The 27,727-nt window shown below is 37.2% G+C and overlaps 2 protein-coding genes across 4 annotated transcripts in view; both read left to right on the top strand.

Annotated features, from left to right (window-relative positions):
* The first annotated feature begins 982 nt into the window (after nt 1-982).
* pofut2 (protein O-fucosyltransferase 2) lies at nt 983-7,493 on the top strand. 2 transcript variants are annotated; one of them, XM_040027880.1, is made up of 10 exons: nt 1,098-1,201; nt 1,610-1,701; nt 1,803-2,056; nt 2,423-2,567; nt 3,545-3,655; nt 4,154-4,220; nt 4,468-4,593; nt 4,710-4,890; nt 5,269-5,392; nt 6,207-7,493. In XM_040027880.1, the coding sequence occupies exons 3-10, from the start codon at nt 1,867-1,869 to the stop codon at nt 6,358-6,360; spliced, it is 1,098 nt and encodes a 365-aa protein (XP_039883814.1). In that variant the 5' UTR covers nt 1,098-1,201; nt 1,610-1,701; nt 1,803-1,866; the 3' UTR covers nt 6,361-7,493. The 2 variants fall into 2 exon arrangements, with proteins under 2 accessions (XP_039883813.1, XP_039883814.1); XM_040027879.1 differs by lacking the exon at nt 1,610-1,701 and having other exon boundaries at nt 983-1,201.
* A 2,028-nt stretch (nt 7,494-9,521) lies between these two features.
* The window catches only part of abca12 (ATP-binding cassette, sub-family A (ABC1), member 12), a 57,770-nt gene continuing 39,564 nt past the window's right edge, over nt 9,522-27,727 (top strand). Inside the window, exons 1-26 of one of the 2 annotated variants that reach the window (XM_040027865.1) lie at nt 9,522-9,777; nt 10,245-10,325; nt 10,448-10,541; nt 12,216-12,351; nt 13,100-13,218; nt 13,317-13,384; nt 13,815-13,985; nt 14,179-14,372; nt 14,661-14,779; nt 14,868-14,971; nt 15,905-16,051; nt 16,359-16,525; nt 16,720-16,853; nt 17,427-17,557; nt 17,742-17,906; nt 18,145-18,353; nt 18,601-18,734; nt 19,295-19,403; nt 19,835-22,429; nt 23,116-23,228; nt 23,517-23,584; nt 23,778-23,926; nt 25,021-25,151; nt 25,362-25,504; nt 26,814-26,981; nt 27,159-27,373. In XM_040027865.1, the coding sequence (XP_039883799.1) occupies nt 10,260-10,325; nt 10,448-10,541; nt 12,216-12,351; nt 13,100-13,218; nt 13,317-13,384; nt 13,815-13,985; nt 14,179-14,372; nt 14,661-14,779; nt 14,868-14,971; nt 15,905-16,051; nt 16,359-16,525; nt 16,720-16,853; nt 17,427-17,557; nt 17,742-17,906; nt 18,145-18,353; nt 18,601-18,734; nt 19,295-19,403; nt 19,835-22,429; nt 23,116-23,228; nt 23,517-23,584; nt 23,778-23,926; nt 25,021-25,151; nt 25,362-25,504; nt 26,814-26,981; nt 27,159-27,373 (5,849 nt within the window). In that variant the 5' untranslated portion in view covers nt 9,522-9,777; nt 10,245-10,259. Of the gene's footprint in view, nt 9,778-10,244; nt 10,326-10,447; nt 10,542-12,215; nt 12,352-13,099; nt 13,219-13,316; nt 13,385-13,814; nt 13,986-14,178; nt 14,373-14,660; nt 14,780-14,867; nt 14,972-15,904; nt 16,052-16,358; nt 16,526-16,719; nt 16,854-17,426; nt 17,558-17,741; nt 17,907-18,144; nt 18,354-18,600; nt 18,735-19,294; nt 19,404-19,834; nt 22,430-23,115; nt 23,229-23,516; nt 23,585-23,777; nt 23,927-25,020; nt 25,152-25,361; nt 25,505-26,813; nt 26,982-27,155; nt 27,374-27,727 lie in introns of both variants that reach the window. The other variant, XM_040027864.1, reaches the window with a different exon arrangement.

The raw sequence follows: 27,727 nt of genomic DNA, 5'->3' as shown, positions 1-27,727 counted from the left end.
CTAAAACCATTTTTTGTCTTTTTTGAGTCAAACTAAAACAATTTAGTTTGATCTGTAATTATATTCATTTTCCTCTTCCCTTCTCCTCATCCATTCAAGAATCCATTCTATCTTACCATAGGTCTTTTTTTAAACAAAGAAATAGTTTATGTTCAGGGCTCAGTAACCATCATCAGCTACTTTCTTGGTTGCTTGAAAATATCAGATTCACACAAAAACATTTCAGTAAGGGGACATTGTGTGTTGTAGCCTCCTGTGTTTTTTCAATGCTGTGAAATGCCTCCCCTAAATTCCTTGTGCAGCTCACAGAGAACGTAATTCTCAAACTCAAATTTAAGTAAAATATTTACTCTTCAACACTGTAAGCAGGGATTAAAGTGGGAAGGTTTCACTTCATTTATTGAAGACTTTTGATCTTGATAGGCAAGCTAGTGTTTAATTAGTTCATTTTTCCTGTCCTGCAACCTGGCGATCCTTGCAGTGACAGCATGGAGATTCTCTCTCAATCATAACAAAATAATTACATGCCACAACCCGCTTATACATTCAACACTTTTGGCTGTATGAAAAAATGCAGTTTAGTCCAGGCATACTCTGATGGTGCAGTGTTAAGTTAAATCAAAGATAGCATATATCAAGTATTTTATATATTATCAAGTATTTTACTTTAAGGTAATATTTTGATTAGATTCACTCACCTAATTCTACCTTTGACACTAGCTTTATCCTGTCTAGGGGTTGGAAATTAGCCATATAACTTGTGAAATATCTACTTAAAAAAAAGTCTGATTGTGAATATGGCAGCACAGCACTGCCTGCACAGAAAGGAAGCATGTAGCAGTCAACAAGATATTTATATTTTAAAAATGTAAGTTATCTACATAGATAAACAAAACAAAAACAACTAACTAAAAGGGGCTGATAATCTTTTGCACTCTGGCCTCGTTTTTGTCGTCTGCGTCTGCGATTGCTGGTTGCCCGGCAACCATGCAGACGCTTCCGGAAGTGCGTGGCTCAGAGTCAATATGGCGCAGAGCGTACTGAATAGACTGCTGATGTTATTTGCTTCAGCGTGTTCTTTCAGTTCGTTCTTGCTGTCAGTTTTCGTCGCCCTTTCCGTATTCGATGAAGGAAACAGTGATAATGTATTTAGTGCAAGCCAGACGGTTACTGCACCCATCGCTGCCGCCAGGGATTTGCGGTAAGTTTATAGCGTAACGGTGGGCTAACCAGCAATGCTAACCTAAATTGGAAAGCAGCTGTTCATTTAACCGTACAGGCAGTGTTTCTTTGTAGTTAACACGTCGGTTTTTTTTCTTTTTGGCCTTTTAAGTCTATATTGATATCGTGCCAGCTTTGACTATGTCAAACGTCATCTTAATCTATTAAAAAACTTTACAATTTAATGCCTTCTTCCATAAAAATTACCACAAATCCAGAACAGCCAGAACATTATTGTTCTATAGTGGAGTTCTGCAACAACATGATTTCATTTGTGTTTACCTTTAATGCAGAATTTAGTGTTCTGGTTATTGTATGTGTATTATTGCTTTCTGTAGTTAGGTGACATGTATAAGTTATTTGTACCCATGCTTATTTGTCTGATCAGACTGTAACTTCCAGAATTGTTAAACAGCCTGCTGTAACAAAAAAAAAGAGAGAAAACAACTGCCTGGGTCACTAAAAGCTAAATTTGCAACAGTGAGTAAGGCTTTCTAAAGTTTTAAGGTGGTACCTCAATTTTGGAAAGTATTAGCTACAGTATACAAATAATGTACTATGCCTTTGTCTTGTCACCACAGGTACCTTTTGTATGATGTAAACCCTCCAGAGGGTTTCAATCTGCGCAGAGATGTCTATATTCGCATGGCTTCTCTGGTCAAGACATTGAGGAAAGAAGGAGATGACTGGGTGTTGGTGCTTCCCCCATGGGGTCGCCTTTACCACTGGCAGAGCCCTAACCTCCATCAAATCCGCATTCCATGGGGGGAGTTTTTCAGCCTTACTAGCCTTCAGGCCAACGTACCTGTTATTGAGTATGAAGAATTCATTGCTGGTGAGCACTTGGATGGGTGATGCAGACTAGATTTCATTTTTTTGAAAGAGATATATCTAATATATATAAAAAATTCCCTTCTTGTCCCTGCTGGCGGTCTATCCTTCACGCTCAGGTCCTCTGGGAGCTTGAGGGTCCTGCGCTCTTCTGGACAGAGATCTCGGATGTTGTTCCTGGGATCTGCTGGAGCCATTCGCCTACCTTGTCCTAGGAACAGTTAAGATAGTGCGCAGGACCCTTAAGCTCCCAGGCCTCTGGACCTGAGCTTGAAAGGGAGCTTCAAGCTCAATAAATTAAAATATATAAATTAAAACCTTTTCCAACACAATTATTTGTTTATGGCAAACTGAACTCTCCTTGGTGTAGAAAATGGAGGCCCGTTTATAGACCATGTTCTGGTACTGCAAAACTATGCGGAAGGATGGACTGACGGAAAATGGGAGGAAAAGGTTGACGAGCGGCCATGCATCGAGAAGTTGATGTACTCCAAAGATAAACATGGCTACTACAGGTGATTAAACAATGCAGAAAACCAGCAACATGTATAAAACATTGCATTACGAATACAATACCACTCATACATTTTGTTACACACAACAACTAGATGCCATTATCTGTATCATGACAGGGGTCAGAAGGAAAGATGTGGGTATTAGTGTGATGAATATATTTGTTTTTTAGTAACAAAGATGTAATTACACAAGAAAATACACAAACCTACTTCGTGTCTACAGTACTTTGCAAAAGTTTTGATCCACCCCTCATTTCTGTGAAATTTGCTTCCAAGGAGCCAGAAGTGGTCTTGAGAAATAGGTTTCCAAACCTTTTCAAGTTGTTTCAGGGTTTTTAAGTCTAGTCTTTCCACCTGGCCATTTTCAGAGAAATATTTTATGTTTGTTAAACCACTAGATACCACTTGACCCATGAATCATTAAAGCATAAAAAGCACCTGACTGATGGGATGAAGTAGTTTTGTGGCTATACATAACAGATAACTTAGCAAAGAACTTATTTTAAATTGGGGCTTGGGGATCAAATACTTATTTAACTCAATGACATGCATCAATTTATAATTTTAATTTAATGTGCCTTTATTTCTGGATTTTTGGTTGATATTCTATCTGTCGGCATTAAACTGAAACAACAAAAATTAGAGACTGTTCATTTCTTTGTAAATAAGCAAACTTACACATTGAGCAGTTATTTCCCCCACTGCGTTTTGGCATGGTGCAGTGTGTCCTTAAAAAGTCTGAGGAAACTGGACAATTGGAGGACAAAAGAAGAAGTGCACACAGAATAAAATGATCTATTAGATTATAAAATATTGACTTTCAGTCTTCCTGGGACATATTACTGACATTTCTAGGAAAACATAAAGAAATGAGGTGTGGTTCGAGATCTTTGCACAATACTGTAGATAGCACATATTCACAGTTCTGTGTCTATCTGTGCCCACTACTTGCCACATGTATCTTGTCTGTTTTTTAGGGGCTGGTTTTGGGGATACGAAGAGACGAGAGCTCGAAATGTAACGTGTTTATCAGCACAAGGCCATGCATCCGTCATAGCACCGGTTCTTCAGAAAAACATTACAGCGACGTGAGTCTACAAAGGAACATGCTAATAAAAAAGTCATGTTATTGTTATTTGTTATCTGGCATCAGTCAAACGGTAAAAGCTGTTGAGTGATGCTGGTAAAACGTTTGGATTTAATGTAACATGTCTTCATTAAAAGTCACTATTTCCCCCTTAAAATTGAAATGACTTAAAACTCTAAAGAACTTTAAAACATTACAATAGTTCAACTTGGTGTACCATTTCAGTATAGGCATTACAATTAGACATTTCTATTCCTGGTGTGTAATTCAGAATACAAGTTAATATAAAAAAGTATGCATAATAACAGGGTGACATTGTCTCAACATAAAGCTGATCATATGATCATCATTTTAAAAAATTGTGTTTGATTCTTTTTTTGGAACATGTCTGAAAGATGATCTCACTTCATTATTATTCAGCTCTGCCATTACTCATAGCTCTGTCAGATTTTATGACACCTGCAGTGGTAATCTTGTTTGCATGCTGTTGTTTTTGCAGATCTGTTATGCTCGACCGAGCAGAGACACTCCTTCATGATCACTATGCTGGGAAGGACTACTGGAATGTAAGTCAAGAACTATAGAATTTTCAGTTCGTGATACATCACATCTTATGTTTCAGGTCAGGTTAGGTCATCTTAGGCAGTGTTATTCTTCCTAGACTTTTTCTATGTGTAGTATACTGTAGCATTACTGTGGCATCACTGTATTGTTACTGATAATAAGTTACATTATGTATCTTTTGCATTTTCAAAAACAATGGGATTCTGGGAAACTTTGCTGTCTGTAAACTGTGGTCTGTGTCTATTCTAGACACGACGCAGCATGGTTTTTGCAAAGCACCTGCGTCTCATAGGGGATAACTTTAGATCAAGACATCTAAACTCTACAGATGAAACAGACCATACGCCATACAGCGAGGACTGGACTCGTATGAAGGTTTGACAGTGTCTTATAATAGTATATTTATGGGATTGTACTAGTTATGGGTGTGACCATTTTCCATGTTGAGCAGCATTTTAAGAAGTGATGTGCTATTTTTGATCACTCCTCAGGCCAAGCCTGGCTCAGCTAAAGGTGGTCCATATCTGGGCGTCCACCTGCGCCGGAAAGACTTTATCTGGGGTCACAGAGAAGATGTGCCGAGCCTTAAGGGAGCTGTCAAAAAAATACGCAGCTTGATGAAAAAACATAAACTTGATAAAGTTTTTGTTGCGACAGATGCAGATGATGAAGGTAGTGACACACACACATTTTTAAAGATAGAGAAATTATACTTGTAATGCATTGAAGCTTCAGTGATTTGCATATTAAGTCAAGTTTTAGAACACTATTTTCTAGCTAATACTTATAATAATATACAATCTGCTAATAATTCCTTTAACTCTTTGTCGGACAAGGGACCCTGTGTGGTAACTTGATTTACAAAATGTATAAAAATATATATATATATTGTAATATTGTCCAGTAATACTCTGTGGTTTAAATTTCTGAGTATTTCTGTGAGTTTTCAATAAATATTTAAAGAACAGTGCGAACATTTAGTAGTAGTTTATCTAATAGATAGTATACTTATATGATTTTATTATACTTGTTAATCTGTAAAATTTGCAGAAATAAAGGAGCTGAAAAAGTTGTTGCCAGACATGGTGCGCTTTGAGCCATCCACAGAGGACCTTGAACTCTTTAAAGATGGAGGAGTTGCCATAATTGACCAGTGGATATGTGCCCATGCAAGGTATATTTAGTTTCACGGTTTTAATACATTCAGTATTTAATGCATTATTTGATAACATTTGTGATAGTAGTAATAAGGCAGGTTATTTATTTCAAAAAATATAAAATTACACATATATGACATGAAAATTGGTTAATTTGTCATTCCAGTCATTACAATTTTTAACATTAATATAACATTACGGTAGTGTTATTTTTACCTCTGTAGAGGAGTATTGAGTGAGAAAATATAAATAGATGATACATTTTGAGTTTTCAAATTTGTGGTGTTGCATGTCTTTCTAAACCGAGCAGCCTCAGCAGCAAGCACATACAGCTAATGGTAAGTTTCAAGGGGGAAATGTCATTCAGCCATTACCTATACTAAAAGGTAAATGCTGTCACATAGTGGCCAAACACCTTTATCCTTGAATGTAATGCACATTAGCTTGTAACTTATGGTAAAGGTGTTGTGTAGTTCAAAGTTCCCATTATTGTTGTGTACGGCTGTTCTTAATGATTTTGCCAGTAAACTAATTTAAGCTAAATGTAAAAATATCCCAAACTTTTTTCCCTTTAAATTAGACATAAAGGCACATTAATGTGCGTCAGTTTAAAAATGTTTGTTTGATTATTGTGGAAATACTAGTTCTTTAACCTATGCCCAACAGAAAATAGCTTAGATATTTCGATAGCTTTATCACTTGTTCCTGCCCATGGAAAATATTTCAACTTGAAAAACTACTCACAGTGACTCATGCTGTTCTCACCGCATTGCGTAGTTTTCATGGACACCATCTTTCTTTGAATTTATATTTTTCTACGTGTCTTTCCAGATTTTTTATAGGAACATCGGTTTCCACTTTCTCTTTCCGGATCCACGAAGAGAGGGAAATTCTGGGCTTTGACCCCAAAACTACATACAACCGTTTCTGTGGGGACACTGAGAAAGAATGTGAACAGCCCACGCACTGGAAAATTGTTTATTGATGTGACCATTAAGAGTTTGGTTATACAAAGGCCAAATGCAGTGTTTGGAATCTTCAAGATATTTTAATAATTTTGTTGTTCATTTTTATTTACTTTTCATGGTTTCAGTGTTGTGCTGCCAGGTTTGAAAAGACCGCTCTTTTGGACTTTATGCTAAATAGGCAAAGAGAGGACTGCCAAACATGTAAACAGTATTAATTAAATTTTCAAAAAATAAAGCTGCTTACATTTTAGTTTTTTAGATTGTATACGTGCTATTTTTTGTTTTGTTTTTTAACTGTATTTTTCATTTTTATTTGTATTCATGGCAATGGTGAACAGATTGTCTTGTAATGGAACAAAGAGTATTAGACGGTGTATTCTCATTTTAAATCCAGTGGGGTTTTTGAGGGGAGTTTTTTGTTGTCTTTTTTCTACAAATTGGTAATCAAAGGTTATACTGTGAATTAGATTAAGAAAACTTGCTTTTGTGAAGTGTCTTATCAAGAAGCACAATCAATTATGATTTTAGAAACACAAATACGTTTCACTTTTTTTATACAGTATCTGCCCTTTCATAATATTGTCAGTATTGGAACGGTAGGAAATTAGAAAACAGAAATCAAGCATTTTACTTTGTAAATACCACCATGATGAAGACATTACAATGCCTAATTTTTCCAGCCTGATTTTTAAACCGCAAACTGTTTCCAAGCATACACATTGCAATCCTAATTTAAAGTACTACAGGGAGCGGTATTGGCATAACACAAAGAAGTCACACATAACTTGCCATCAAACTGGTACTGTACAAAAGACTTGCATGTTTTTTAAGGCACTTTTACCTATTACTTTCCACCCTGCCAGAAACCTACTAAAATAAAATATTTTGTTATTTCAGAATCTGATTAATACCACCACATAATTCCAATTCTCTTCAACTATAATTAAGTTTCCCCAGTACATATGTAAATGGAGATGTTTAATCAAGCTAGTTTACCGAATTACCTACAAATTGATTTTTTTCTGTAATTGTTCTGTTGTTTCAAAGAAACAAAAAGTGTTGCCACCCCTCACTTTTTGGGAAAATGAAAAAAAAGATGTATTGTCTTTTTGAAATATGTGTAAACATTTAGTTTATAAAGCAAAAAAACCCTTATTATACCATTCTGTTGAGATTGAAAGTCAAGACTCTTACAGTCGTACTTCTCTCCCGATCTAATAGGTCAGTGTTAAGTGACTTAAACAAAAGACATTCCTCTGAAAACGGTCAGGTACAAAAACTGGACTGAAAACAAGAGACAAAGCAGCCAATATCCAAAGAAAACCTTTGAAAGATCTTTAAAATGACTGAAGAACTATTGTTCCAGACTTTATTACAATAAAGTCTGTGTCCTTGAAGGAAAAATATAAAATAATGGCTTGCTCATGACTTTCACACAACATTGTCATGAAAACTAACTTTATATAGAGCAAAGTCAAAAAGAAGAGTGTATTATACATCACTGGATTCCAGTAGCTAGTCGAATAAGCTTCCTGCGGTAAGACAGTACACTGCATAAAACAGCTGACATTTTTTTCCAGCACACTGCAAGATCAGAAACCAATATTGCTAGTCATATGTCACCTATGGCCTTGCTGGGCATAGGTGAAATGGCCCAACCCTATTCCTGCTGTCCATTGTTTCGCAGTTGTTGTTTTTATCAAACAATCAGGCTGAGATAACAAATGTTGGTACCATAAAAGAAAGACTGGGTGACAGTAAATTTCCGCTCATACTCTGAGTTAAAGATAATGCACCATAATCTTCTTGATGCATGCTCAATCATCCAGGTAAGAAAATCTCCAAAAGTTGATTCTGTTCATCTGGACGTAGCGTTTTCAGAGGGAGAAACGTTTCGTCACTCATCTCATCCCACTTCCTTCATCATAGAATAGAATAGTCATGGTCAATGGCCATGAGTACCATTCACAAAGAGTTGGGGAATGGCTGCAATCACAGCATTGTACGATGCCGAAAGATGCACCCTTAGGCCCCCTCCTCAATTCAGAGATGGTCTTTCCCTTTTCACGTAAATGGCCTCCTTGACTCCGCGCTCAAACCAGCATCCCTCCCTGTCCAGGATGTGTACATCCTCATCATTGAAAGAGTGTCCACTGGCCTGTAGGTGTAAAAGGACTGCAGAGTCCTGGCCTGACGAGGTAGCTCTTCTGTGTTGTGCCATCGGCTTTGCCAGATGTTGTTTGATTTCCCTGATGTATAAATCCTGGCAATACTGGCACTTAACAGCGTACACTATATGTTTGTAAGTTTATAAGACTGGGGAAACCTGCAGTCAGCTGAGATTGAAGAAGTCACTTGGATGAGTGACGAAACGTTTCTCCCACTGAAAACGTTACGTCCAGATGAACAGAATCAACTTTTGGAGAATTCACCATAATGCAACAATGTCAATGTCAACATTTATTTTTCTCACAAGGTCTGTACAGGATGTTTGTACATTTGAAAGAAAGCTTCAGTCATATTATTCTTTTTGAAAATACAAGAACACAAGTGAAATATGAATGTGTAAGATAATTTTTATTCATATGTAATTTATTACAATTGGTGATTCGATATCATTTAATTGGACGGATCGTATTCCCTCTCAACATTATGTGGAAATAGTATTGTGTGTGAGTGCTAACTTTTCCCAATGGATCCCTCACACATATCATTGTGACTGTTCTCTCTGGAGACTTATACAATAGCTCCTTGACAACACTAGATAATTAGGTGTGTAATTTCATACCTTGTAGATTTAGTAAGTGGTTTAACTTTGACTGGTTATAGAAACGAAAAGAAGGCATTTAAGGTCAATGCAACCTTTAAATTTAGGTTTTCTATTTATCATTTAGGGCAAAATACAGAAACATTAAAAAGAAAAAATACCAGTTCTAATTCCGTCATATGCTTCTCTAAGCAGCTCTGGTTTTTCTCTAAATCTATCAGCTGTGATTATCTGAGGTAACTAGAATCTACTTAAATATTGTAGTAAGATAGGCACATAAAGCGTCCTCAAATAACGCCCTTTCTTGTACCAGTGTATGCGATTTCTTGTTCTAAGAGATGCGGCCCATTTTTGTTGTTGTGGGCAGACAGGTGCAACAGGAGAACACGCCCTTTTTCATTCCAGATTTTCCTTTTCATACACGCAAGCACAAGACAAGCGACAGAGAGGTTGAGGTTGTCGGTATTGTTGTTGCTTTTACACTAACCGCGGTGGCATTCAGAGAGTGTTTTTTTTCCTACGTTTGAGCGTGGTCTTCTTCTGTCTTACTCCGGTGAACAACTGATGGAAAGGGCTTCCTGCTAGGAGCCATGCCCTCCCTGGCAAATCTGCGAGCGACACTGACATAACAAATAATTTGAGCTATTAAAAGGAAAGCGGCTGCGAGGTGAGTGCGCAGTGGACTATTTTTTTGAGTGCCTATCTTAAATGAGCTAAACTGAGCGACAACATTGATGTAATTTACATTGCTGTTATTTATTATTAGTTTAAACCTACCGTTTATTTCCGCAAGTTTGCGCTATAGACGTTAGCTACAATTGATGAGACTTGTAGAAAAGAAGAAAAAAAAAATCTGTCATATGATTTAAGTAACGTATATGTGAGCTACTTAATGAATACACTCTCACCAAGTTATATAGTAGCTTTTTTTCGCACCTATCCTAAAATGTCAATGTGAATTTTGTCACTCTCTCTCTCTCTCTCACTTTATATATATATATATATATATATTTAAGATAGATAGATAGAGATATACTGGGATCATGGAATCCCAGTATATCTCTATATCTCATAATTTAATGGAATGAAAAATATCATTTTTAACTTTGTTTCCTTTTTTTTCCCTTATTTTAGCCTCTTCCACCAGTGATGGCCTTCTTTCGCCAACTTCAGCTTCTTCTCTGGAAGAATGGACTGGCTGTAATTAGACGGCCAGTGAGTGAGATTCAAAGAGTCCAAAATATCTAGTTAATTACCTAAGAATGAAAAAATGGCATTCTGCACATCCCTGAAATGAATATTATTACAAAGCTTTAAAATATGTTGTGTTTTTTCAGGTATGGTCCCTGACTCTGATCGCCTGGCCTTTGATCATCTTCATCATCCTTGCTGTGACCCGCCACCAGTTCCCTACTGTTGTGAGGGAAACATGTAAGTGTAAAAAAAATCAATTGCTGCTAATTCTGCAAACAAAATGAAGCCTTTTTTTTTAACCTCATATTGAAAATGCACAGCCTGCCTATTCCACTGTAAGCGTCCCTTACAACAATCAAAAATATTTTTTAATGAGTAGAAGCTTTGTTTGGAAATATTAACTCATTCACTGCCAGCCATTGGCAGTGAATGAGTTAAACCCATTGACTCATACACTGCAATTGACGGCTATAGACGTCAATGGCAGTGAATGAGTTAACTTACATTTTGCATTACTGGTGTTTTGTTTTTGTTGGTTTTTTTTAATTTAACTTTTATTAGTTTTAAAGGGTACTCTTGAAACGTACCTTTCTGATAGTTATGTAAGTAATGACACAATATTAACTCGATTGGACCGCATTCTTTTGTTTGTCATCTTAAAGGTCAGCAGGTAAATACTTGGAGACATTCTAGTTTTGCAACCAAAGTAAACAAACGGACAGCTAAATGCAAACATCAATGGTCCTTCAGATTTGAGCCTATCCCATCACTATTGACATGGTGTTTGTTCTGCTTTATCATTTAATGCCTACTGACATCACATTTACTCTGCTTTAGATTTGTGTGAAACTTTAAAAGGAGAGGCTTTTGAGATACCTTTGTTTTGCCACCTACAGCCTTTTTTAAATAACAAGGTTAATGGTTAACAGAGAGCCAGGATCTCAAACAGCTTTCAGCCTAAAAAAAACCCCACATGTAATCACAGCAACATTAAGAAATGGTATATCTAAATTTCAATAAAATCCTTAAAAAACCATAGGAATAACCTTCTTTCTCATGGTAATGTTCACCATGGGAAACAACGCTTTTAGATGACTAGTTGATCCTGTCACATTTGGTGGTTCAGGCTTGATTGGCAGATTGGATTTGAAAGATATGTGAATTCACTTGAACTTTAATAACCCAGTGTGGCAAACATTTTAGCAAAACAGTCAAACCAATAGGACCTCTTCTTGCCCCTGAGATACCGTTTAGTGGGAATTTTATTTTATACCTGGTTGAAAGAGACACAGAGTCAGAATGCACCAAAATCTGACTGGTGTATAAACGTTTTTGGAGACAGCAAAGCAGTTCTCATTTTTAGTTTTAACTGCTACATGTTTCATATTTTTTAAGTAAAGTTGCTCCATATGTTATATTGTTCCTATAGAACTAGCGGTGTGACTATACGGGATATCTTTTAGTTCTGAAGGAAAAATGCACCTATGCAGTATGTTCTAGCTTTCAAAACTTGCATGTCATGGCAATCAATCAAAAATTACCTGATTAAACACAGGTCATTCTGAGTTAATCTTTGGATCTCTCTTTTTTGTCCTATACAATAGCTCAGATTGTTTTCTAACAAAGAAGGCAGAGGTTGCGCACCGGTCATGAAACCCACGTACAGTAACGCTGTAGATGCTTCTAACTATTCCAGGAACTTCTTAGACAGAGTGTTTGTAAAACTGTTTCTCAGTATCAGATATCCTATTGTCATTCACATTATTACCTTGAATTGATGTCATTTTTAAGGCTTCTGAACTATCTGCATTTGCCAAATGCATGCAATTACGTACCTCGAAACAATTCTTAATGAATATGACATTTTCCAGTGTCATCACTACAGCAAAACCTTTATCATATCTCCTCTAGGTTATGTGGGTCCCCGAAACCTCCCCAGCACAGGCTTATTTCCTTTCCTCCAGACCCTCATGTGCAACACAGATAGCAGTTGCCATAACACATCTCGCCTGGTAGAACCAACAACATCAAAGTCGAGGAAAGCAAGGTACCTTCTTCATCAGTATACTCAGTGTATATACAGTCTATGTATATAATCTGCAATCTAAGTGTTAAAAAATATTTACAAATTGCATATTTACTGCAACTATGATTTAAGTCAATAACCCTTCATATATTATTGTTTAAAACTACATTTTGAACTCTGCTGACTTTAAATCACATGGTCCCTGTGTCTCAGAGGAGGGACGCACCTTAGGATCACAGCATGACGTGACATGATTAGTCAGTGTGTGATGATGAAAATTTGGCAACAACAGACTTTTCCCTGTGGAGGAAGGGAAGGATCTTAACCCTTACCTATCACATTACACGTGCTAACAAATGCCATTATCTGGAAGCGTCTTTGATTTAAATTCCCTGCACTGGAATGTCAATGGCTACTAGAAGAACCTGTTTGTCTACCTCTTATCTACCAGTACATTTTACTTAGGCTTCATTTCAGGGAACAAGAATATTGTTCGGTTAGGTTTCTTTTCAGGGAATCAAAGTGTCATCGAGTTAAGCTTCATTCAATGAACCAAAGTATTGTAGAGTTAGGTTCTATTTCAGTGAATTGCAGTATTATAAATATGATTACTGTAATGCATGGTCAAAATCAAGCGCCTTAAACACAGAAACAAAAGGTATTTTTAATTTAAGACAGAAAGATGAAACCTTTAGCACTAAAAGGGTCCTAAATGCATCTAATAGAATGTATTTACTACCTCACCTGCCCTGTTATACCTGTACCACAGGTCTGTGACAGAGAGTTCTCCACTGGAGAGTCTTGGTCAAGTGGGGGATTTTCTTAACCTTCTCCCCAACGACTTCACCAAGGATCATGCAGAACTGTTTAAACTGCTGGACAATTTGGGTACGTTGCTCAACTAACATAATCACTTTGATTTAAATGGTTATCTAGTATTTATCAAAGTCCTGCAGTTTTTCACAATATCTTTTTGCTTTTTAAAGGCACGTCTCACCATGGAAGTCCTAAAAATGCTCCTGTAACGACTTTCTTCAACAGTACCAAAGATCAGGTGGGTATTGTGGAGAAATAAAAGAAGATACAAGGGTTCTCAGTACTAGTACAGTTTGTATTAAGAGCTGATTGATAGCATCTTCAGTCAAGTTTGAAAATGATCCTGTAGGTCCTGTAGATCATAGTCAAACCTCAAGGTTGCATTGCAGCAATGGCTACAAAACATGTACTACATTTATTTACTAAGCACACTTATACTTATTTATGTTGTTACTAAACCCAGTCCAAGATTTGAAAGATAACTAGATAGATAGATAAATTTATGTGTCAAAAATATTCAGTTTCCCCTACAACCATGCTGCTGTTACTGACTAAATTTGGAGATATTGCATTTACAATTTCTAATATTGTTGTGTTAGCAGACCAGTTGTATATTTGCTAGTAATAATAACAACAACATGCATTCACCTAAACTGCATTTCTTGCAGGAGAATCTGGATAACATGCTTGAGTCAGCCAACCTGTTAAAGAGGGCCATTTGCACTGTGACTCTGCCCATGCTGAACGAAAGCTCGCTAGATGTTTTCACCAATGCTGTGTTCACTTTCTGCAAGACCAATAACACAGTGTTCGAAGTCTCACTCTATACAGTCAATCAGGTATATTTTTGTGTTTGCACTTGATCCTATACATTTTGTGAAATATAGGCCCATGTATGTTAGGTCGACTTTAGTCAGCACACTGCAATGACACTAACCAAATGTATTCTTTTCTATTTGTTTTGTGTTTAGTATTTTTTGTAATTGAATCTTGCTTTAGGAGGCTTAGATACTTTCTCTGTCTGATTGTCAGATACTGGAAGAATGGATGCTGACCCAACCAGAGGAATTGATGGAGGTGGCATGGGTGACAGTGGCATTCCTCAATCAGCTGCAAAATGACAGCTTGCTATGGGACCGTCTTCTAGCTCTTCCTCAGCTCTTTTCAGATGGTTCTGTTGACCAAATGCTGAGAACACTGGAAGACATACTCAAGCACCTACAGGGGTAAAGTATTTTCAGTGATGAAACAGTTTTTAAAAAATAAATGAAGGTAGCGGAAGTAAGGGGTTAACGTAGTATGTCAGATTTTTTTAAAGAATGGAATGGCAAAATCAAACCATATTTAGTAAAAATAACATATCAGTACCTATTAGTGGTCAATAAAAGCTTGAAAACTGGTGAATTCAGCTTAGAAGTACTCTTGATATTGCCTTTCACTTTTTTAAACTATATTTCCAGTCCATACTATATTTTGGACTTGAAGATTTAATGCTTCTGAAATTGTCTCTTTAGTGATGCATATACCATGGAGGAAGATTTCCCTGAGACCAGTGGCCCGCTCTCCAAGTATGATTCATTTCTTGCTGAAGCCATCAGAGTGATCACCTATATCAATCATTGGCCTGGCAAAAGTAACTATGGACCATTAGCTTTACTGTAAATACTCTATGTATCACCCATGTCTGCTAATATCTGACAATGTGCTTGAATTCTTCATAGATGTCACCATTCCCCTTGGAAAACTGGTCACAAATGACTCACTAGGAACAACGGTGAAATTCCTCGTAGAAAATGTTTTGGATTATGAGATACCACTGGATAAGGTATGCATTATCACGCAACAGTTCAGTAAACAGTACTATGCAAAGAAATAGCAATGCCACAGAAGGCAGTTCCTTTCATGTGAAAAAAGGTAATAGCAAAAGAGTTCTACATGTGCCTTTCAATACATTGCACATTAAATATTTCTAGTTATAAGGTTAAAAAAAGTCATCATCTCTTTCTTCAGGGTCATTAAGCTGGTCTTAGGAATTTCTAATATTCTAATATTCTAATAAGGAAGTCATTTATGCAACAACAACAGTTCCACAAAGAGGGTTGTGAGGGTTGTGTACGATTCATTTACACATTTACACAGACACATCCTGTTAAACTTTTACTTTCTTGTCTTTACTGAACAGTGGTAACTCATATGAAGAGATTTTACGTGAGAATGTCAGAGCAATGGTACAAATCCAAGTTCAGGAAAGTCATTTATTCAAACCACATATTTAAACCAACAACAAAATATTTTAACACAGTTAAGAAGCTTGCAGGGAGTAGTTGTCCACTCACTTTTACAAACACATATGAAGTACAACTGTTTTTCTCTTAGTAATTTGAATTTCTGGCTTTATTTTTAGCTGAAAGTCTGGTTATTCCAAAGTGCTCACAAAACATTTCCTGGAAACTGAATTTCACAATGGGAATTTGAAAACAAGATTCAAATGAGGGAAAACAGAGACATAAAATTTGCATGTAGAGCAAATAAACATTTTGATAAGTAATATAGTGACTGTATTTGTTTTTGCTCCTTAAAGCGATATTACTCTCTATCAGACCATACTATATACAGAATATGCAACTATTAAGGATACTGCCTAACATTAGCTAAGTTAAAATTGTCTAAAGCATATTCCTGTTAAAGAACCCACTTAAAGCTAACATATATATTTACTTTTTTGGTTAACACTATCATCTCTCCATTAAAATTGTAGGCTTTCGGCCTGATGTTGGACAAAGATCTGGTGCGTTCTTATCTGTGTGATAACAGCAGCAACATCTTGTGGTCAGCAACAGCATGCAGCTCAGGAATTGTGGACAAGGTTCTAAGCATGATCAGCACAGAAAAGGTGGCAAGACAGGTAGGCTAATGTTATTAGCATTAACAGAGAGAATCACATATATAAGAAATAAAATTTTCTTTTAATTCCTTTTCCATTGTTTTGATTGTTTTTTAAAATTGTTCCATATGCTCCTAACTTGCTTTCCCAATGCGACTTACGATTAAGAGCATGCCAAATAATTATTTGATGACATTCGAAATGCTTTCGTGATAGTAAGAAGCAGCCACATCTTCCAGTCCACACCTGCACAGAAACCTCAACGGTATTCAGTTGGCAGTGGCTTTACAATATTGATGTTTTGATGAGATTCATGTTTCGTTCCCAGGTTTTCCTGGCCTGGATTAAGGAGGTTGCTAAACATGACGTGCTCTTTGCCAGAGGACTGGTCTACAATCTGACTGGATATTTCTCTTCAGGAGAATCTGAAGCCTCCAACATCACAAGAAACAGGCGCAGCTCAGATACAGAACCACAAAACGCTGAGGAAGAGCTGTGAGTACAGTGTTTTCTCCGATTTAAATAATACTAGTAGAAAATCAATTGAAGCTAAAATGACTGTTCTTCTTACCTTTGATCTGAAGCTGATAAAACTTTCGGATTACTTATTTGTTCTGCTAGTTCTCCTGTGATTCTTGTAATTTTGATGTCTTGTGCTTTAAGCTGAGTCTTATCATTTGCTTTGTTAGGTTTCTGAACATCGGTCAGGCAGCATTGGAGCTTGTACAAAATGTGCCTGAGGTGAATACGGTTGTCCAGGACATCCTCAGAACTGGTTATCAGTCCATGAAGCTAGCGTCAGAGACCATTGACATGCTAAAAGGTATGACAACAAAGCATCATGTCCATAGTGAGGTCTCACCTGTGAGAGCATTTACTTGAAAATTAACGTTACGGTGAATGTTTCACTTTTATTTCCAGCACTATTAAAATGGCTTTCCAATCATTATTGGTGATTCTTATACATCCAACAGGGAAACATAAACTAAAATAAAAATAAAAGACATGGGCTGTAAGAATGTCAGGTTTAAAAAGAGAGCGGCATTTGAGAAATAGAGAAGCTTGTGCACTCAGCGGACATTTTGTTTTATCATCAGTTGTGTTACACAATACATACCAAAGACATGAATGGAAAAAGTTCACACCCTTTCTCATGGGACTGATGAAAGATGAAATGTTGAACCCAATTAGATTAGTTAGCCTGCGGGAAAGTACACACACACACAAAACAACAAAAAAAGCAAAACTGGACAAAACAACACTTGTACTGAAGTGATATGTGTGTCTTTTGTAACTTAACAAAGTGTCTAAACTAGGAAAAGTTACTGATTTTATGGCCTAATCCAAAAACCAATTTTCTCACTGAGTTGAGTTTGGTTTGTTTCTGTCTTTGCAGACATTCTAGAAAATGCCCTGGAAGATGCTAATGACCTCCAAATGATTTATCATACGTTGCTGACAAACCAGTCCGAGTCACGCGCTTTGATGGACCGTGTCCTCAACAGTGTGATGGAAGTAGTTATGAAGGTATGTAGGATTTATGTTGACTGACCTTAACTTTTAGCCTGTGAACAGGTTCTGTGTCAAAATCTGGCATCTTACACATGTGATCTCCGCTGTCAGTTGAGCTTTTCATTGTCACTTCATACATTAAGTATCTCCCTCAAGGCTTCCGCAGTAAATCAGATGATGTGTTGTTCTGTTTTACCAGGTGATGTCAACTGAGGATGTAAAATGTGAAGAAGTTCTGGCTTCCTTGGACTGGCTGTTATCCATCAATAGCATAAAAACTGAAGTATGGACAGCACTGATCTGCCCCAACAACGGGAATCTGCAACAAGCTTTGCTGATGGACTGGGAGGACTTGATTAAAAAGGTAAAAATATATTTTATGTGCAACCTGTGGTCTAAAAAAATGCTATATTATGTAATAATTTTTTACTACATTATAAAAAATAAACTTACTCAAGTGAAAAGCAACAGATTCTTAACAAGGAAGGCTTAATCCTATAAATTAAAAAGTATAAATATGTTTTTTTAAGGATTTATTAATTTATTTTGCTTTAACTGTTTAAAGAAACAATTTCTTATATCGTTCATATTATAATCCCCAGGGACAAGATCTGTACTCCATCCTAACAGGCGAAGCAGATTTCAACATAACACTTCCCATGATTCTGTCTGAGTGGCACGAGCTGTATGAGGAGAGCTTGGAGTTTGCTGAGATTTTGACCGAAATGACAGAAAAGCTGGATGAAGAATACTGGATGAACTGGATACCCGACAACAACACCCAGTTTGTTTCTGGAGCTCTTCAAAACAGGTCTTGACAAAGTGTTCATTTTCTACTTGGATAACAACATAGCATAACAAACTTAGCACATAAGAAACAGGCCTAACATACGGGGGTTCTTTTGGTAACTAGATTTAAGTTTGATAAGACTGTGCAGATTTCCCACTTTAGTAAATGTAAGAAGAAAACAGATTTCAGATAATGTGCACAATGCTTTACAAGGTGTGTGTTATTACTTTACTGACTCAGACATGTTGTGATTTTTCTTTGCTTATAGTCTTGTGTGGTTTATGATCAGTCTTGGTGAAAGAATTGAAAATAGTGATCAGTGGCCACCGGTAAAGGACTACTTCCACATTGCTTACTGGATTTTGAACTACCACCCTGATGTCACCACTCAGCCAGCAAACTGTGAGTTCCTCTTCTCTTCTCTTCTCTTCTCTTCTCTTCTCTTCTCTTCTCTTCTCTTCTCTTCTCTGAACTGAGCTGAACTGAACTGAACTGAACTGAAAACTAACAATATACAAATATACAAATATCATACAAATATATCTAAATATTTTTAGACAATCAAAGGAGCTTGCAAAGAAAAGCGTCTGGACTTCTTTAAGTTGCTTGAAGATGTTTCGACTCTCATCCGAGAAGCTTCTTCAGTTCGAACTGAAGAAGCTTCTCGGATGAGAGTCGAAACGTCTTCAAGCAACTTAAAGAAGTCCAGACGCTTTTCTTTGCAAGCTCCTTTGACTATGATGACCTGGATGACTGAGAACCTTCACAGACATATTTTTAGACAATATGTGACTACTAAACTGCGTTCAACAAAAGAAAGGATTAAAGTTGTATTTTATTATAATTCTACAAATCAAAGGAGCTCAGTTACAAAATATATTTATTTAGTATACGTGTAAAAACCTGTTAATCCGGTTTGTTCCAGTCAATGCAGCTAATTCCTAGCATGTGTTGCTTTGTAGGTTCTTTGAACAAGAACTTAGCCCTTCATTGTGACACTGGTTTCAACTGGCCACACTTTGTTCAAGCAATGACTCAGGCTCTGATGTCACCAAGTGATGCCCTTGTGAAGTAAGTGACAAAGATTTTTTAGTTCTGATTGAAGTATACATGGAAATTTTATGCTTTAGAATTGAAGCATGTCTTCTGCTTTTTAAAAACATAATAATCAGTGTAGATAAGGAGATTTACGCTGTTCTGTTCTGTTTGTTAAATAAGTAGCTACAGTGAGCTGCCTGTTTAACAAGCCAACAGGAATTGCTGTCGCACTGCCTTTTTGTAACTAGTAGCCTACAAAAAATGTTTTCTTAATGCGTGCTAGCATAACATGTTTGTCAGCACTTTAGTTTGATTACCATGTTTTTTGTAGTGACAACAACATTTCGTATTACAGTTAAATAGAAACGCTCAATTCTCTCTGTTATTTTTAATGTTACACATGCATTGCTTTCAGGACTTTATAAAGTTGGCATGTTCTGTTTTACTCTTCTGTTTCTCTGTAGCTGGCTCAAAGGATCTGTGAATCTACTGCAACATGTGTATGGTGAAATCTATACAAATGAGACAGCTGTATATTTGAAACAGGAAATCAAAGGAGGTGATGCCCTCTCTAATTACCTGATTAATCTGATGTATAACCTGGATGAATTCCTCAGTACAATCTCCAAGCTTCCCAATCAAAACATCACTAACCCAGCTACCATGACTCTAAACATTCATGCCCTGTTAGAGTCCACGGGTTTGTCATCACTTGTTCCTCTGCTCAGCCAAGAGTCTCCGCTTAATGCCTCCACAATCCTTGCTGTAGCCTCCAAACTTGGCAGGTTAAACCAGCATATTTTTACCTTCAATGAAACAGACCCAACATTGCCTGAACTGGAAAAGCTGATAAGGGAGTTCCTCTCTTTGGAGGGTAACCTCACATTGTATCTCCCAAACATCATGGGACACACTCTGCTTACCTATTCTGATTACTTCCATTCTGATGAAGTGGACAGTCTCATAAAAGCAATTGAGCCTTTCACCAACCAGACCTCAGTGGGTTTTGTAAAAGCCATCATCAGTGCTGTGGAGCTGTTCAAGACAGTGATGGACTCTCCAAATGGTGACCCAACTGAGATCATTCTTGGGTACGTCCGTCAGATTCAAGAGTTTGTGGTTTCCCTCTATAGGCTACGAAAAATTGAACATGTCATGTTACCAAATGGCCAGTACAGCACGGCTCAAGTCACTGACCTCCACTTGCTTTCCATGGACTTTCTCAACCTCCTCACACCTGAGAGCCTGCAGAACCTCACTCAGGCTGGACCAGATGCTGCCCAGGACATCGTTATCCAGAAATTTGTAGCATTCCTGCCAAAGGAAATCCAAAGTGATGCTGCTCAGTTTCTTCAGGATTTCAAGGCTCTGCAGAGTAATATAACCAAATGCGCAGCAGGCGAGGACTGTCTGGCTGGATTTTCAGAAATCTCTAAATTTCTGGATCAGATATTAGACATGATGCTCACAGCCAATGGGACTGTCACCATCAAAATTGGTCCATTTGGTTTGGGGGATAAAGAATATGAAAACATAGCTTCCTTGGTTTTCTCATTGCTCCTATCACCAAATGATGCTGCCTCTCTGGAAACATTCAAGCAGACCCTCCAATTCATCAAAGTGGTCATGAATACACCAAATGTTACCGTGTCCGATGTCCAGAATGCCCTTACACAGACAAACCTAACCATTGAGGACCTAAATGCTATTGCCGAGCTAGCTGGAGCTTCCAACATAAATAAACTCATGTCAAATATAATCGGGATTGCAAATGTTGAGAGCTGTTTTGAACCCCAGAATGACATCATGGTAACAACCAAGTGTGTTACGGGACTCATAGATATGTTCAGCAGCTTTTTGACACAGGTACCTTCTCTCCATAACAACACAGACATCCTCTCCCTCATCCCTGTAATTGTCAATAAGACTATCAATGACTTCACCCAAGTTAACTTCAACTCCGGTCCTAACATGGTTCTTGTAGACAGCTTGAATCTCACCCTAACTAATATCAAGATGAGCCTAGACCAGAGCCACCTAAACACTCCAGAGATCATGAATGAAATACAAGTGGTAGAGGGTCTGATACAGTTGATTGCCGACATGCAGCCAGTAAACACCTCCCAAATGACGGACCCTGTGCAAGTCCAGACAGTATATCTGAAGCTTATAGAATGGTACTTGAAACGGCTGGAAAACATCACCAGCGATAGTGCAACCGCAGAGCTCCTTCATCCTTTCTTTTCCATCACACAAATGCAAGTGGCATTACAGCTAGCACAGACAAATTTCTCTTTGTTTGTTAGTGACAAGGTCCAGTTGCTAATAAACAGCCTCCAGGGCCCAATAGATGGCACCGTTGTGACTGAAATTGGCCAGACAGCAATTGAGATTCTTCAGCATCTGTTGGACTTAATAGAGGTCAACCTTGAGTCATGGAATAACACTGAAGGCTCTGAACAGCACTTCGATGCAACCATTCTGCATTCCACGGCGCTCCAAATTAAGCAGTACCTTGGTCTCATTGAGAAGTGGATGACAGAGCCCAATGTCGCATTGCTCCTTAGCAGTATGATCCAATGGAAAAACTCCACCATTGCCAACCCTGTGACAGATCTCCAATACATCCTGCAGACAGTGGAAAATTTTCTCAGTGATGATCAGCTGGCCTACCTTTCCATAATAAACAATATCACAGAGTCTCTAAGCAAAGCTGTGATGGTGGCAGAGCAACAAGGCCTACAGGATGAAAGCTTCATAGCTGCCATTGTAGAAGTAGTGCAACATGTTATACAGATCCTAAACATTACTGTTATCCCACTGTCACAGCAAGATTTTCTGGAAATTGTGCAAGAGTCAGTAAATCTCATTGTCCAACGAAACATGAGCTTCGCTTCAGCTAAAAACATCTCCATCGTCATTCTGGAGAAAGTTGAGAGAATCATCCAACAAACTATACCAGAAATGGTTGCAGAATACATGCTTGGCTCACTCAAGTTTGTAAAAACATATTTTGAGACCATCTCTGAAGCCAATGGACAAGACAGCCTGAATCAGATGTGAGTTTCCCTACTTTACTGTACACAATTACCATAATTTTGTAACAGAAGGGGCTCGAATGAGTACTCTTTAACAAATATGAATCATTTCAAAATAGCTTTAAGAATAGGGATTGCTTTAAAATAATGCCTCACAAAAACTAATATATGATGTATTAAATGTAATAAAGCATTAGATGAACTAAAAGCATGCTTTTGATTTACTATAAAAATAAACAAGTGCAGTAAGTATCACTTTGCTTTTCCAGCACCCAAAATTGCAACTTGCTTCAAATTAAAGTTCTTTTTTTTTTTTAGCTGCAACAGATATTTTAGTCTATTTTTACTCTACAAAAGTAGTCTGTAGTAATACTCTGCTTTCAATCTATTGCAGTTCTCTGTGAAATTTAACAAATCTGATGTTTAATTTTTCTAAGGAAAATTTATAGGTCTAATTGTAGTTTAGATCTTGTCCAAAAGTTCTCTCTTATATTTTATTTTTATTTTTGTCAAATAAAAAGGTTATTTTAGGTACTAGGGATTTTACATGTACTTCTAATCCTTATTAATGCTCTGAGATAAAAATAAATAAATTAACAGAATGATTGCATGCATGCAGGTCTATTCTATGCAATCATTAGAGAACACAAAGAACATTTGATAAGACTTGTTAAGATCTGAAATGTTGATTTGCTTTGTTTCCTAAGAATTTTCAATGAAATGAAGACACTGCAGAGCCTCCTGTCACAGCAATCCCCAGTCCAGCCCTACATTTCTGCCCTCATTAACATCACTCAGGTTATCTTGGAGTATGGCCAAGGCAAGTCAGCTTCTTAATACCACTGTAGGTGGACTGCATGTTAAATCCTGATGAAATCTGATTGAGTGGAGGTCATATTGTGCACTTCATCAATCCGGCATTTATGCCAAAAAGCCTAAGAACAAAAGTAGATCAAAGTACCACAATGCTTCTGATGTATGTTGTAAGAGTTGGTCGTTCTGCTTGCAGTTCCACATGGGTGATTACTATAAGTATCTAACATATTAGTATGTTAGATACTGAAAATGAGGCCTGATGTGTGAGCACATATTTTTTTAATGATTTCAGGTAACATGAACCTCTGGGCAGGCTTTGAAAATGCATCAGCAGACAATGCACAACAAATCATTCAGCAGGTAAAATGTCTGCACTTTTAGTTTTAATTTTATTATGTGTCTGGTAAAATTAGTTTAACGTACATTTATATATTGAAAACATAACATCTAAAAGTGTTCAATTTAAAAATGACATTTAATTAATAATAATTTTATTAATAATAAAAACATCTCACGGGACTGCACACTTATTGTTGACACTTTTTATTATTAGTTGGGCAAACTTGTGAGCATGTTTTGGCCACTGGTTGCGGAAGGCACTGGCTCACATATGACTGCTCCATCCCTGGAGGCTTTTACTCAACTTGTTCCAGTCCTGGAGACCATATTAACTGGGAATGCAGACCAAGACACATGGAACAAGTAAGTGTAATTATCAGTGTAATGGTAACAATCCAAATGGCTTGTTGTTATACAGCAGTTTGATATTAAATTGCATACCTGATGTGTGTAGGAAGTAATTTTGTTTTACAGTTGTAAAAAAAGTTTACATACACTCATCATGGGCATAGATTTCATGGCACTTTCATGGCTTTTAATGATTTCTTTGAACTGTTGTTTTTCCAGAGTGTAACGATTGTACTGTGTACATTCTTATCCTTTTGATAAGAATCTTTGATTAACTTTGAAAAACAGGAATTGGGTGCACAAGATTGAATAAATATATATTTATTTCTATTGTCCATTTAACCCCAGTAATATTTTTGTTAAATGTGCCTTGGGAAGTTGCACCTCCACCAAATTTTAGTAGCAATCAATAAGCTTCTGGTCATAATTCTGGCTGGATATTTAACCACCTATCTTGGCAGAATTGGCAGAGTTCATTCAAATTGATCGCAGCAGCCTAACGTTAGCCTGTTTTATTCATTCCAAAAACAATTTTTTTTGTTTGGCATCATTCTACTTTTGGAGCATCCACTCAAAGATTTTGAAGGTAGTCCTCCTGCTTCATTATTCCATCTGTTTTGTTTAATGTATCAGTAGCAAAACAGCCCCATGATCCTATCACCAATATGCTTGAAAGCTGATAAAGATTTCTTAGGTTAGAAAACCTTTCTTTTACTACTCCAAACCCATTTAATGTTGGGGTGTCCAAATAGCTTGTGTGACCATAAAACATTTCTTTAGAAGGCATTTGACTTTTTCATTTGGGCAGCAACAGATTTCAAGATGTGTCAGTCCATGGCAATATAAATCTGGCTTCACTGTGGATAGTGATGCTGGCATTGCTGTGGTTTCCAGTTCATGGCAGCCTTGAGTATTGGGGGTTTCCAGATTGATCTTTGAATTTGCACTTGTTTATATATGTAACAGTTCAAAGAAATCATTAAAAGCCCCAAATTACCCTGATGCCCACGATAATTTGACAGTAATTGTAACTTGTTTCACAGTAAAGACTGCCGCTCTGTTCTGTGATTACCCTAAACCATACCTAATATGTTACTAATTTGTTACAGGCTTGAACAGATGCTAGGAACCCTGTTGTCCACCCTTGAAGGAACAGAGTTATTGGACAATTTAATGTCTGTTATCCCACAGTTTGAAAAAATGGTTGGAACTTTAGTGGAGAACATCCAAGCTGGAAATGGTGAGAATGTTAAGGAAGAACATATAGTGCCAGCTTTACTTTTATTTACTTGTTCTTTAGACACAACTTATGACTAATGCAGCACATGCCAAGTAAGAGATAGTCATTTCCTGATATGTCTGCCACTTTTACTAATGTGCAGTATTGCTGCTGTTTTGTTTTGTTTTTTCAAAACTTGTGGGTCAAGCCATTTTGTCTTCTTCTTTTCAGTGATGATACAAAGCCTTCAAATTCCCATCCTGAACCTGATGAGAGAAGCTGCACAGTCTTTGAACAACACTCATTACAATTTTTCTGAAGTCCTGGAAAAATTTCAGGTTGCCATTGAAAGCACAGTGCAGGCGGCTCAGCAGGTCAGTGTTCTTGAAAGAATGCTTTTTAGACTTGCTGTATCATTCGTGCAAGTGTCTCCCTAGTCATCTGCCGGTATCTCATTTATGGAAATGTTTGTATGTGTATGTGTGTGCGTAATTGCACACAGCAATGTCTGTCTTCCTTCCTTCATCCTTGACAGAAGTTAAAACAGTGAGGCAGTGAGGTTTTTTTCTCTCTCTCGCTTCTTCTCTGTTCCACTTCTCTGCATCAGAATTTGTTGAGTTATTTAACTTTCGTCAGATGTAGACAGATGTAGACAGACAAGATTCTGATGCGATGACACAGAAAACAATTAGCTATGGCTAACATCAGGGTAGAGTTGTTGACTATATATAAGCTTTGATATTTTTTCTTTTGTTATTTATGCCAGGTAGGCGTTATATAGTCTTGCTGAACCACAAAATAACACACACAATATCAACTTGTCAGCGTATGACCCCAAAACTGGACTTCTAAGTCTTATAGTATATACTGGCCAGTTGATAATATCAACATATTTTGCCTAATCCAAGATACCTGTGTCAGAATTGGTCTTTTTTAAAATGTTTTTTCAGCCTTGACTGAGAGATATTTGAAACACATAACTTGATTCATTGCAGGACAACTACTGTTGCGCTTGTTTGCAATGTGCTGCTCTCTTAAACTGGTGTGGCAGTAATGACTTGCCTTTTGAAAGCTGTATGTATATACTGATATCACTTAAATATCTATTGAGTTAATATGTTGATATAGCATTTCTAGCAGCTCTGTAAGCTTACTTAAATTAGTAGACTAAAATAAGCTAAAAGGGTAGTTTAACTTAATGTAACTTGAAAACAGCTAACAAGGAGAGAGGATACCTTTATCCATAGGTAACATCTCAAAAGCTCACAAATTGACATAAATTACAAACCATAAAATTGCAAGATTATGTTAAGCACACCTGCTGCTGACTTATTGACTGTACAGAAACAAGTATTGGTGTGTTGTTAATGCTTTCCTGGCATCAGTGCATATTTATGTATTCATATCATGTTAATTCCTGAAAATGCTACTGTTAGATTTGTTATTATAGCCTACCTTAACATTAATCCCTGTAATAGACTTTTGACGTGACAGAAACACTTGCTGCTTTGTAAATACATTTTTTTTAAAAGAGCAGCTTGCTTGTGGGTGTGTACCAGTCTATTAAAAGTGAAAATATCTGTGGGAGACTTCTGACCTTTTCCTCATTTCTTCGTCTTAGTAACTGAACAGGTTTTTTCAGTGCTTATGAAACACGTGACACATGTTTTTGTTTTGTTATAGGCTAATGGCACCTTGGAGTGCAGTGAAGTTCTCAAAGTGTGGGAGACAGTCAGTGAGGCAGCAGGGTTAAGCCCTAACACCATGGCTGTGTGGTGCCACATCAGCCTGAAGCCTGTTTTGGAGGCCTATGCTTCCGCACAGAATCTCTACTCCCAAATGAACATGAGTGTAAGTGTAAAAATGTCAAATTAAGTACTACTTAATTTCACTTGATAGTAAAATATATACCGCATTCACACTTGCAAGTACAATTAACAGTTTTACCACTTGGGGTCAGTGTTGACGCACGGAGAAAGTTGTTGATTGCTAATGGTCCCTCTCTGCTCTATGTTGTCTTTAAAGCAGATGATCATGGGACCAACCAATGTGAGCGACACAGCTGCTAGGATTGTAGAAACTGTAAAGTCACTCTACCAAGTCAACATTAACAACGTAATTGTGATAAATCAGTTGGTCATGAATTTCTCCAACCACCTCTCAATGCTGGTAGAGCAGTCTATGAGTCCTGAGGAACAGCTTTACTGGCAAAACCAGCTCCAAGACATGCAGTTGCAAAACAGGTGAGCTACAGTCAGATAATTTCACTGCTATGTGCAGTGACCATGGTTTGCTATGTTTTAGAGGAAATGTTTTTTATGGTCAAAATGGTCAATCCATCGAATCACTAAGTGACTGTTGATGAGACATCACATCTAGCTGCATTTAGACTTTCAAAACTTACTTGAGGAGCAAACTGTTTTTATGACCACAGCAAGTATGAGGAATGAGAATCGTGTCATAGTTTTAAGAGTAATCCAAGCCTTCAGTAGATCACAATCGCAAGATACAATCATAACAAAATGTCGTACAGCCACGTTAGAAACCCCCTGAACATGGTATCTGAATGTGGAAATGTTCTTTACATTCCCACTAAA

Source organism: Simochromis diagramma, unplaced genomic scaffold, assembly GCF_900408965.1.
Source record: "Simochromis diagramma unplaced genomic scaffold, fSimDia1.1 OVJJ01000343.1, whole genome shotgun sequence".
Classification (NCBI taxonomy): Eukaryota; Metazoa; Chordata; class Actinopteri; order Cichliformes; family Cichlidae; genus Simochromis; species Simochromis diagramma.
Note: the sequence above shows the minus strand (reverse complement) of the source record. Positions and strands in the feature narration are given on the sequence as shown.